This window comes from Montipora capricornis, chromosome 9, assembly GCF_036669925.1.
Source record: "Montipora capricornis isolate CH-2021 chromosome 9, ASM3666992v2, whole genome shotgun sequence".
NCBI classification, from domain to species: domain Eukaryota; kingdom Metazoa; phylum Cnidaria; class Anthozoa; order Scleractinia; family Acroporidae; genus Montipora; species Montipora capricornis.
Window position 1 is genome coordinate 31457273 of NC_090891.1, and position 12500 is coordinate 31469772.

Below are 12500 nucleotides of genomic sequence, written 5' to 3' on the forward strand. Positions count from 1 at the left end.
TCCTTTGGTTACAGTAGGGTTTTAAAGTCTTAACCTGTTACCAAATATGTACCAATCTTTTTTTCTTTATACTTATTGGCCTTATTTTGTTCACATTGTAACCTCATTTAGGGATTCTATAGTGGCATTCTGTACCCAAGGGGATTGCCAACATCATCATCACCTGCAACCTCTGAAAAAGATACCGTGGTAAGCTACGTCTTGATTTTCTTTTAATCTACATTTTTCACTGTAAATTGGTGGGTAGAATAATGATTATTTCATGTAATACACAGACACTGTCAAGCAAAATGCTTTGACATTTCGTAATTGCTTTATATCGTTTATTTTTGTTTGTCTACAAATGTATGTGTGACCAAACCAGGAATTTCCCTGTGATAGTTTTGCTTTAAGGATCATGACAGTTTCAAGTTGTGTTGCCTCTCGCCTTGCTAGCTGATCTGGTGACGTAATTCGGAGGACTGGGGAGAAAAATTTTAACACTGTATCCCACAACCTCGCACGGCCTTATTTTCGAATTAACATCGCAGAGGCAAGGTTACATGTAGATCTCGTTGGGTCTACTTGAATGTTCATTCAGTAACAGGAAACGTGGTAGACACAGAATGATCTTTTGAGTTTTGGCGATGGAAATACTGCAGGGAGTTTGGAAACAACACCTAAGGCCGCACGCGGTTGTGGGATACGGCATTAAAATTTTTCTTCCCAGTCCTCCAAAGTACATCACCAGATCACGTGGTGTGTGCATATACAAAAAGTGCCCCAGGTTATCAAAATGACTTGTGTTCAGAAATACAGGGAACAAAATGTCATCGCAATGTCCTTCCTTAACTAAACATTATCAATAAAGAGAACCTAAACTTAAAACATTCCCTTACTGTAAGCTGTCTTTTGTAAATACATACATGTAAGTATTAAGTTATTCAGAGTAAAACATTTTTAAAATGATCTTTATCGAATGTGGTGTGCACCAATAAATATGTGCATTTCTGGAGCTTGTCCTGGTCTCATAAGCATGACTCACCTCCCCTCCATCACAGGAACACTCCTTGAAACAAGTATATGCTATCACAGGGATTGAGAAAGACTGTATGGAGCAAAAAATAGCTTAGCTGTAAAGCAGGGCTTAACAGTGCCACTGTCCAAATCTGAGGTTATGGTTCGTTTGCACTAAACAACAGATTTCCCTGCCTCAGTGTCTTCAAGCCCCCAGGTCGATGTGATCTTTGAGGAGCCAGCCGGTGAAATCATAATTACATGTATAAGGTCTAACATCTTGTGTTTTTCACTTCGTAGACAACAGCTGCTCCCATTGCCAGTGAGCGTTCTTCAGAAGAAACTGAAGCACCTGTCGAGGTTGTTCCTTCTGCAGAAAATGAATCTGAATCAGAGGCCACAAAGGTTTCCAACACTGCAGAAGGTGCCTCCATAAATTAAGTTATTTTGCAAAAGGCTTTTGGGATAAAAGCACTGATTACACTAGTATAGCCTAAGGATATGAAATTGCTAGGAAATTGTTTATATGTGTGTCATGGAAAATTATAGAAGTCCATAATAACTGGGTAAAAATAAAGCAGTTTGAGTTGAAGGGTCTTCTGTGTACCTTTCCATAAGTATCACTCATGTGTTGTACATTTACATTGTATATCGTACTAATTTAAGATAGAAAATGTAGATTTGAAGAGATCACTAATTTTCAACACTATTTTAAAAGTCAAATGGTTGCTTCATAAAAATAATTCCAGGATGTTTACCTTAAAGGTTGCTCAAAATGAGTGACTTCTGTCTGCATTAACATCATTTTAAGTGGTTATTACCACCTACACTGTGAATTATCTGAGTTGACGAACACACCCCTCTGTATTACAGTCTATTACTAACAAATGAATGAAAAATCATTAAAAGTTTCCATTTTTTTCAGTAGATGTGCCACCTCCTTTACCAGAGATTCCAGAACATGCCACATACATTCTGGTAGGCGCAGGTACAGCCTCATTTGCTGCCTACAGAGCTATACGAAAGAATGATAACAATGCAAAGGTAAACAAAATCTCACATACAACATGTACCTTGTTGTTTGCTTTTTCAAATCGATAGATGGTACATGTACAGTGTAGATTAACTCTCAAGTTATTCTTACAAAATGTAACTAGCTGCACTTATACCAAACAATATCTGCCAATCTGTTAAACTGTTTTTGGCTAGAAAATGGATCTTTTTCTTGGCAACTAAAGGTTAGTACAGTTCTCTGGTTCAATAGTTTTGTAATCCAATTTTTTAAATTAAAATAAATAATAATTATTATAGGTGCTAATTATTGGTGATGAGGATTACCCTCCTTACATGCGACCCCCTTTGTCAAAAGAATTGTGGTTCTGTGACGACGATGAACTTGTCTCCCAGATGAAATTCAAGCAGTGGAATGGAAAAGAAAGAGGGTATTAAACATCATGTGAATTACATGTCTGTGTATTATTATAACTACATTAACTTGTGATCAGACTCTGTTTCAGTTTCGCATTATACATACTGTGCAGTTGACGAAACGAGAAATAGATTACTTTTAGCAAGCAACGACATGAGATGATCGTAGGTTATTGACTACAGGTCCTTGTATATCAGATACTACATTTAGAAGTTATTATTGACCAACTTTGACCTCATTGATAGTTTTCTGTTTATGTCAACTGATTTCCAAGTTATCATATCCTTCTTTGCCAGTTGGTCCAAAATGTTAGCGCACAGTGCCTTGGTTTTTTCCTAGGGCCTTCACGCTCTACATTCAGGCTGTAAATTTAAAAGAAAAAAAGTGTGACAAATCTTTCAATGTAATGCTTAAATTCCATCATAACTGGTGCTATAATATACATGTATGCAGTCATTCTATCACAAGTATGAAATTTTTTCCCCTTGATAGATCATTGTCAGATACAGTATACTTTTAAAGCTAATGAGATAAATGCTTCCTACACACAGGATATTTTTTGAACCAGAAACATTTTTCTGTAAGCCTGGTGAACTATCTACAAAGGACACTGGTGCAGTGGCTCTTCTAAAAGGCAAAAAGGTAGAAGAAAAGAAGCCAATAATGAAAGAACACTTTTTGTCAACCAAGCAGGGGTGTTTTTTCACCTGAGATTTCATCACAAAGCTGGTGACCGGCTTGTTTAAACTTGTTGAAAAAGCTCATAAAGTTATTCTATCTGTTAAAAAAACAGGCCTTTCATTTTTTTCACATAGGAGATGTTCCACTATTTATTTTCTCCACATTGACATCTAAAGATCATCTGAAGATGAACATCCTTAAAATGGCGTTGAGGATCTTTGAAGAATTTTTTGAGGGTCCTTCAAAGATCCTTCAAAGATTTTTATTTTCAAGGATTTTTGGTAGGTCTTTGAAGATCTTTAAGGGTCCTCAAAGATCCTGTGAGCTTTTTCACTAGGGTAATAATGCATTGTTGATGACAGCTATGGATGTATTACAGAGAAAACTAACAGGGGGGGATTAATATTACTGATTGTTTTCATTCTTTTATACAGTGTTCCTTTTTCTCATTTTTAGGTTGTGGGAATCAATACTAAAGAACAAAAAGTCAAATTAAATGATGGTGCTGAAATAGGATATGACAAATTACTGCTGGCACCAGGTTTGTATTCAATAGTTATTCTGTTAATATTGTCATTCTACCATTTATACAATCATTGTGGTCTCTTTTACTTGACTGTATAATAATATTATGTGGTCCTGTTTACTTAATTCTACCCCAAAATGTGGCTTTTTCTACAGGTGGTATTCCAAAGAACTTACCAATTTTTAAAGAAAGCAGTGATGATGTTAAGAAAAGAATAACACTATTTAGGAAGGTGGGGAACCTGTGTTAATTTTGCTAGGATTAGTCTTGATAACAGAAGTCCAAAAACATCAGTCAGTGTCATAAAAAGTCATTTGTAGGAATTCATCTGTCTGAATGATTGTTCTTGATTGATGAACATGTATGTTTGGAAATGTTCATTTATCCTGATCACTAAAATTATGGGGCTCTTATCAAGGGCTGGGGGCTACACAGTGTTTTATACAGGTCTGTGTACCTGGTAAACAATACAAAATCATTTTTCTCCGCACCTACATTTCAAAATTTTCCATCTACTTAAAAGGTTTTTGTCATCCCTGATTTATTTGAAAAAGTTTTATTTCATTTCAGATTGGTGATTTCAAAGATCTTGATCAAGCCATCAAGAATGCCCAGTCTGTTGTTGTTGTTGGCGGAGGATTTTTGGGAAGTGAATTGGCCTGTGCACTTGGGCACAGAGGTACATTTTGTACTAACTTTAATTTCCTTTGTTATAGGCATTCATTGCCTTTTGGCTGTAGATTCTGTCCATTGATACTTAAGGCAATAATAATAATTATTGTTTCTATTATTAAAGTGGTAAGACTGAAATAATTTATTTTGTGCAGCTCGAGATAATTGTTTGTGAGGAATAGTTATCTTTTTTTCACTCATTGACATTTTTTTTTTCTCCTAAGGTAAAAAGACTGGAATGAATATTGCTCAAATATTTCCAGAGGATGGTAACATGGGCAAAGTTCTTCCTAAATACCTGACTGAGTGGACAACAAACAAAGTTAGAAAAGGTTGGAGACTAAAAGTCATCAGTTATCTTGCAAATACAGATAGTGCTTTTTAGTAGACCTCTTTAACTCCATGTGCAAAATTTTCCATTTCAAATCTTGCGACAGTGTGAGTGAACAATTTGCTCTTTGTCCTTTGTTTTTCTGCTTGTGTGAAAATGGTAATTATTTTTTAGTGAACAATTTCCCAGGGTATGGCGGTAGGGTCTGTAATGGAAAAACAAAAAAACAAATTAATGTGAAGTGGTCTATTACGTTATCACAGCATGTGTCCCACACAGCACTCAGATCCAGTGGGATAACTTGGTAGCAAAAGGCCTTGGGTGTTGCTTGTTAGTCTTGATTTTATTAAAAGTAAAGTAGAAACCAGTTCATTTCTACATAGTGATATTAGACACTGAGACTTTTATGTCCAGAAAATGCACATAAATAAGATGCATGCCCAAATTTGACATTTGACATGAAGTGCCCCATTTGGTATGAGCATCTGCGACCTATTTCGACCAAACAGGCAAGTGTTGGGGTTTTCATAAATTTTAGGTTAGGGTGAATGCAGCTGTTGATCTTTACGTGAAAAGAACAAATCAGGGGACACTTTTGGACATTTGTGTCAGTATTCTTCATCGAGTGAAGTTGACATTGAGGGGAAGAGCAGGGAGTCACCTTTTGGTGCTTATCAAAATCGGAGAGTGCACCTATAATTAATTATTTTCCTTCATTTCTGGTTATATCTGGCCAGTTGGCTATTAAAAAGCCTGTTACCATGTGGACTTGAACATTTCATAGCTGCGTACAAATTCATTGTCCCAACCATCAGTGATTACTGATCAGATGCATGGCGCTCCCTAAGATAACAAGTCTGGCAACTTTACAATGGACAGACTGCATTGTACCATTTTTTCTGTCATTTACTAATTTTTTCGTGATATTTCAGAGGGTGTAAATGTGATTCCCAACTCTACAGTGGAGCATGTTTCATATAGTAATGACAAGGTTCATCTCAGATTAAACCATGGTGAAGAGGTACAATGTGTATTGTGTTACAATTTCTTTAAAACTTCTGCTGTAAGGAGGGACAACATCATTAAATTTTATAGTTCTGCACTGACATCAAATCAGTTACATTCCTTTTACACCATTCTTTCAGCTCGTAGCAGATCATGTGATTGTTGCAGTAGGCCTGGAACCTAATGTAGAGCTTTCAAGTGATGCTGGACTTGAAGTGGACCCAGTGCTTGGTGGTTTTCATGTCAACTCAGAACTGGAGGCAAAATCCAACATTTGGGTGGTAAGATGCAGAAATTTGGGATTTGAAGACTTGATATTTGGAAGAACAGAACTGCTGATAAACGTTTCAAAAAAAAAAATACAGCTTAAATTCAGGGTCTGATTTCTTGTAAACGAGTCCCATGTACTGTATGACATTTTTTTTACTGGGATCAGAATCTATTAAATTCTCGAAGATGGATACCCGAGAAACACAATGGCATGCATACTTTTTTGTTACTAGGCTGGAGATGCAGCTTGCTTTTATGACCCAAATCTTGGCAGACGCCGCGTGGAACACCACGATCATGCTGTAGTGAGTGGCAGATTAGCGGGAGAAAACATGACCGGTGCAAGGAGCTCTTACTGGCATCAGTCTATGTTTTGGTAAGGGCATTGACTGTGTGATCTATATCTCAGAAAAAAGGAGATGACAGTGTCGCGTTGAAAGGCAAACTAATTTGACGAAAATGTTTTCCTATTTATTACCTTGTCCTTAATCGAAAACGGGTATTTATGTGAGGCAAAAGCACATGACTTGGAAGCGTGTAACTTGCAGCTCTTTTCCTTGGAACAATAGGGAGCTTAAAACAATGATATCATTGGTTAAAAGAGCATATTTTTGCGGTTCTCTGCGTGACGACGACGTGAAATCACTAAATTTTAGGTTTTGACGTCAACGTGAGCATGCAACAGAGAATCTTTCATTCTCTATTTTCATTCTGAAACCGCTCGTACCAATTTATTTTTAGGATACTTCGCCCACATTGTACGAAGTGAAGGTGATGGAATAATCGCGAAAGACTTTTACTAGAGCGAAGTTCTATTTTGAGGTGACGTTTTCGTCGACGTCGCCGTCGTAGATCTTAAGGTCCCTAATGCTGGGGATTTTAGAACACCAACTTTATGCCCAAATATGGATAAAAAACATCGAAGCTGCATGCGCGGGAAATTGCACGGGCTGCGTTACATCCACATAAGGAAATTTTTAAACCCAAAAAACCGCAGCTCTTAAATGAAAATGGTAATGGAAATGAAAATGGAATTTGTTAAGACCGCTCAGGAGCTCGTTCAACACGTGTCTGTGCATTCCGGATCGAATTGGAATTTGGCAGTGTTGGTTTTTGAGGAGAGGGTAAAACCGGAGTACCCGGAGATGAATCTCTCGGAGCAAGGAGAGAACCAACAACGACCTCAACCCACATATGACGCCAGGGACCCGTTTCTCGAAAGTCCCGAAAACCTTTCGGGTGCGAAAAGCCATCTGAAATTGTCAACCGCTTGTTTTGGGAAGCCGATATTTTAACATGTTTTCAAGGTAACAAAAAGAAAAATAGTTGAAGTTTGACGAATTAAATGCTCTCCCTTCTTGAGTTACAAAGGTAACTGTGACACCCGAAAACGGCCCGTAAAGTTTCGGGACTTTTGAGAAACGGAGACCAGTGGCCTGTTTCTCGAAAGTCCCGAAAACTTTTCGGGCCCGGAAAGCCATTTGTGAAACTGCCAACCGCTTGTTTTGGAAAGCCGATCTTTTAACATGTTTTTAAGGTAACAAAAAGAAAAAGAACTGTGTAGTTTGACGACTTGAATCCTCTCCGTTCTTGAGATACAAAGGGAATCATGACACCCGAAAATGGCCCGTAAAATTTCGGGACTTTCGAGAAACGGGCCCCAGGACCGAGAATCGAACCCGGGCTACATTGGTGGGAGGCGAGTACTCTCACCACTGCCCCACCACTACTCCCCTCGGAGGGCCGAACCAGAGTTAAACGCCTCAATGTCATAAGCTTCTGTGTTAGGTTTGTTGTTCATTTGACGTGATGGTTGGAATCTTCCTTATAATCTCTTCCAGGAGTGACCTGGGGCCTGAAGTTGGTTACGAAGCTATTGGATTGGTTGACTCCATGCTTCCGACCGTAGGAGTGTGGGCCAAAGCGACAAAGGCTGATACACCCAAAGCAGTTGTGGAGGCCACTGGCGAAGGGCTACGCTCTGAAACTGAAGGAGAGGTGGGACATGTTTTGAAATTTTACTTCAGTTAGGACGAGTTGGTTTTTAGCGGTTCCCTGAGGACACTCTCTGCTGAAAAAAAATAAATCTTCGTTCATTGAAATTCTCACAGAATTTTCCCGTTTGCTCTTTACAGGTAAATTCGTTGTATCGCTTAGCGCTTACGGGTTTTGTGTTTTAGGTTTCGCAAGTAGTTTGTGGGAAGGGGGGAAGTGGTCGGGGTTCCGACATGCCTAACCCCTGCCCACTCAGGAAATTAGGGGAAAAAACCTTGAACATCTTCAACATTCACGTAACTGGTAGCTTGATACCTCTAAGGGTTGCTTTGCGTGCTTGTCACTTTGGTGACAAGCAATACTTATCTCAGCTAGGATTCACAGTAAATTAGAAGTTCACTAGTAAGATTGTGTTTGTTTCAAACAGGGAGATGAGCCTTCTCCAGTCCCAACCGAGCCACTTGCGCCAGCTTCCGCCGAGACATCAGAGGAATTCGGCAAAGGAGTAGTGTTTTACATGAAGGGCAAAAGGGTTGTGGGAGTTTTATTGTGGAACGTCTTCAACAGAGTGCCAATCGCCAGAAAGGTAAATTAATCGATTTTTTCTTTGTAAATGTGACTTGGGAAATTCAATGCTTCTGCTCTTGTGCCATTCCCATAATGCAATACGTTTTTGGGGGTTCTTTGCATAAAGACAATAAAAGTCATTTACTGTTGGGGCTGTATCATGCTTCAGTGAACTGGATATCCATTGTTTTAATGCAAATAACCCCCCAAAATGAACTGGATTTGTGAAAATAACGATGAAACGTCCTTGTCTGGAGCATTTCCTGTCAACTAACTTAGTTCATCGCCAAGGCTGTTTTGACATTTTCCAGTGAGAAGAAACGTAGGTAAAACAGTTGGAAAGCACAAACAATTAAGAATGGCATAAATATATCATTCGAAGTTTACAAAATAATGTCAATAAATAGGAAGTCAATTTTAACTCGGATCCCTTCTTGGTGTACAACTTGTACGATAGTTGAAGGATCCTTATTTCAAGGGTTTACTTTCGAAAATTCGATTTTCCCGCGTTTTCTTGGGTTAACTTAAAACAACCAGCTTGTTTTTCACTTCACCTGAACGAGTTTGAAAATTTTTAGTTGAAGTTCTTGCGTAGGACCTTGCAAACTGCAGACGTTAAAAATCATGGAACATAGCAGAACACTTTGGTGATAAATAATAAATTTGTTGCTTTTCCTGTAAACGTAGTGATAAGCCAAAGAACTCTCCAGTCATTTGGTCACGATCTTTCCACTGTTTTTATTTTCCGCAGATTATCAAGGAAGGACAAGACCAAGACGACTTGAATGAGCTCGCTAAACTTTTTGATATTCACAAGAGCTAAGTCATCACACGAACCACTAACTTGTCTTCATACAAAATTGTTCACGAGGTCAATAGTTTCTGGAAAGCCACGATCTCTTGTGAATGGCCAAATTGGAATGGCAGAGTCAAGCAAGACGATCGTCACAATAATGCAGCATCTTTACGCGGAGAAGAAATACGGAAAATGACTTGACCTTTAACTTGGTTGCAAATATTTTGGGGAGCGCGTTCTTGAACAATACATCTTAATAAGAGAGAATCGTGTTTGTACTCGGGTTAGCACCGCCCTGTGACCTAGAAATTATTTTACAATAAATGTGTTATTTTCACATTGCTAATCACGTGATCTTTACATAAAGAGCCGCGCAAGGGATCATAGAAAAACCCAAAATGCTTGCGTAATAAGGGTGCGTAATAAGGGTGCATACAGTGCATTGACCACTCCCCATAGGGGCTTGTAGTACCATTGAAACTCTATCAACGAAACGACAGACAACGACAACAACAACAACCACAACAACAGTATGAAATAAATGTATATATTTGAAGTGCAGGTTATAGACAAAATAGGGAAGTGATCGTCGCACTCAGTTATCTGGACAATTTAAGGAATAGTCTCTTGTAGACCCTGACGTGGCTATAGGGGACAATTGCTTAAATCGTCTAGATACGCTTCAAATACACATTTATTTAAGCAATAGAAGCATTTACTTAATTAAGCAATAGTCTTTTGTAGACCCTGACGTGGCTATGGGGGACAAATTGCTTAAATTGTCTTGGTACACTTCAAATACACATTTACTTAAGCAATAGTCTCTTGTAGACCCTGACGTGGCTATGGGGGACAAATTGCTTAAATTGTCTCGGTACACTTCAAATACACATTTACTTAAGCAATAGTCTCTTGTAGACCCTGACGTGGCTATGGGGGACAAATTGCTTAAATTGTCTCGGTACACTTCAAATACACATTTACTTCATACATCCAGTCCTTCACTGGAACAGATGAGCCCAAAAAATTGACCTTCCCCCAACTGGGTGGCGTCATAGCTCAGTTACTATGTAGAGCGTTGCACCGGTATCGCAGAGATCATGAGTTCAATTCCCGTTGTCGGTTGAAGTCACCTGGATTCTTAGTTTTCATGTGTCTATATAAGACAATTGCGTTATTGCGAGGATCACTTCTCCATTTCAACAACAACTGTTAAGAATGCCAACTGGCTGGAGGCAAACCAGTCAGCTATTTACAAGTACAGCTGAGAAGTTGAACCAAGGACTACCATACAAATTCAACGGGTGGGCAGAAAGGGTATTGAAGCCCGGATCTCCTTATCGCAAGGCAAGTGCCCTAACCACTGGACCGATCTGCCTCCTTTCGGGCCCCCTCTGGGGTTGAGTTTTGTGTGTACGATGCTTTCTAGATGACGACGTTATTCTAACAAGGCACCCTGTGAGGCAGAATTAAATTTTCTACCACAATTATTTTTTTCAAGGGAAACCGAAAGAATACAAGTGAGTGCGTGGTAACTGTCGAAAAGACAGAAGCTTAGCCAACACACTTGCACGAACATAAAATTGGATGCCAACTATATACTTTTTTCTTGTAAATAAGTCTTTTGAAGGCAGGAATTTTATCATCCATATTTAGCAGGACATGAATGACAGGTGGTACGACTTATTAAAATTTCAACGGAATGGCGCCTTCACAGTTCACAAGTACCTTGTGTGACTCGCCTACCCCTCCCGTCAACATGCAACCCCCTCCTCGGGGTAATCGGAGGGACTTTTTGTACACAAGAAAGGGGATATTCCTTGACGCCGATTTTCTCATTCTTCGTCTACAACGCTTGCCACACGGGCAGTTTGTGGCCGGTGTTTAAACAGGTGCACCCAATGTCGCTAAAACTAACGCCTAATTAACAAGTTGCAAATTTCCAGAAGAGTATTTAATTCTTATAGAAAACTTGCGAATTCAATACTTTAGTTGACTGAGGGGGGAAAAAAGAGGAAATAACTGAATTGGTGAAATTGTCTTTTGAGTGAATCCACCAGTCAGAAGTATTTGGATAAATTGTTTCCCTAACAGATGATATTTTTTCTTTAATTAATTGACGACCAGAGTTCGAATGCGTGACTCACCTAAACATAGTCTTCGCTTACAAAGGTGATCGCTCTTGTTTGCCAGCGATGTCAAGCACAACTTTCATTGCTCTTCTTGGCCGTTTAGTTGCATCTGGAGGTTTCAGAATTTTACACGAACGTCTAACAACCTTTTTAGAGTCCAGTTACCGCAATAGCTGCGAGGAGAACGCAGCATTTTGTTGGGATCTCATCGAATTACAAGCCAAGCTTCAAGGACAACTCTTTCACCTTTTAGAATTGTGTTGTTTTGAAGGAGGGATATATAGTGGAAGCGAGGTGCTAAAAAACCGGCTTTTGCCTTGGCTTCGAGGTGGATCTTCTGCTGTAAGATTCTGCACTGCCACAAAATATAAACAAACTGGCCCGGAAAGATATGAAGGGGTAATGAAGACAATGGAAGAGGATTTGAGTGTCTTAAAAATAGAACCGACCGATTTAAGAACAAAGTAAGTATTGAGAAAATATGAATATTAAACTTAATAATTGAGAAATAATCCATAGATATTGCATGTAAACAGATGAAAATAAATAACGGAAATATTTGTTAGCGCTGATGCTGGAGACGGAGTTCGGGGATTACGCAAAAGCTGAAGGAAAGACAGCAAATAGCTTAGAGGAAATTGACGAATTAGGAAGATATAAGATAATTGAAAGTAATAATCGGTCTGCTCTCTACGTTGAGAGTTGTGGAGTTGTTAAGATTTTTACGTCATTGCCGTCTTGCAATCTTGCAACGTAGTCTTCAGTTTTAGGCATACGACATCAGATTTGCGTTACATTTTGTGGAGAGGTCGTCCGCTTGTATAGTTATGGGGCCAGTGAGGGTCATGAAGGGAAGAAGTCAACATCGAAAACATTCCACGCACCCTTTCTTAAATCATGACATCTTCTTAATTAATCCTTTTGGCTCCGTGAGGACCATTAGGCCGTCAGCATCTGCGTCCTTCTATCTCTTTCCCCAGTCACGTGTTGAGCTTGGTCGTAGAGAGAGGACAGAGAGGCGTGTCGGCCAGCTCAGTGATATCTCCGAACTCCTCCTCTCTTCAGTGGAAACCCCGAACTCTTTCAAATTCCTCCTTATA

At 39.2% G+C, this 12500-nt stretch overlaps 2 protein-coding genes across 3 annotated transcripts in view; both read left to right on the forward strand.

Moving 5' to 3' along the window:
- Positions 1-9614, forward strand: part of LOC138015201 (apoptosis-inducing factor 1, mitochondrial-like) — an 11420-nt gene extending 1806 nt beyond the window's left edge. Inside the window, exons 2-16 of one of the 2 annotated variants that reach the window (XM_068862159.1) lie at positions 112-189; positions 1297-1420; positions 1922-2040; positions 2308-2438; positions 2977-3067; positions 3563-3647; positions 3788-3864; positions 4203-4311; positions 4529-4636; positions 5568-5656; positions 5781-5921; positions 6144-6286; positions 7752-7908; positions 8333-8491; positions 9224-9614. In XM_068862159.1, the coding sequence (XP_068718260.1) occupies positions 112-189; positions 1297-1420; positions 1922-2040; positions 2308-2438; positions 2977-3067; positions 3563-3647; positions 3788-3864; positions 4203-4311; positions 4529-4636; positions 5568-5656; positions 5781-5921; positions 6144-6286; positions 7752-7908; positions 8333-8491; positions 9224-9295 (1683 nt within the window). In that variant the 3' untranslated portion in view covers positions 9296-9614. The remainder of the gene's footprint in view (positions 1-111; positions 190-1296; positions 1421-1921; positions 2041-2307; positions 2439-2976; positions 3068-3562; positions 3648-3787; positions 3865-4202; positions 4312-4528; positions 4637-5567; positions 5657-5780; positions 5922-6143; positions 6287-7751; positions 7909-8332; positions 8492-9223) is intronic. The other variant, XM_068862160.1, reaches the window with a different exon arrangement.
- Positions 9615-11313: 1699 nt separating this feature from the next.
- Positions 11314-12500, forward strand: part of LOC138014966 (mitochondria-eating protein-like) — a 7806-nt gene continuing 6619 nt past the window's right edge. Inside the window, exon 1 of the mRNA XM_068861861.1 lies at positions 11314-11864. Coding sequence (XP_068717962.1) covers positions 11464-11864 — 401 coding nt within the window. The 5' untranslated portion in view covers positions 11314-11463. The remainder of the gene's footprint in view (positions 11865-12500) is intronic.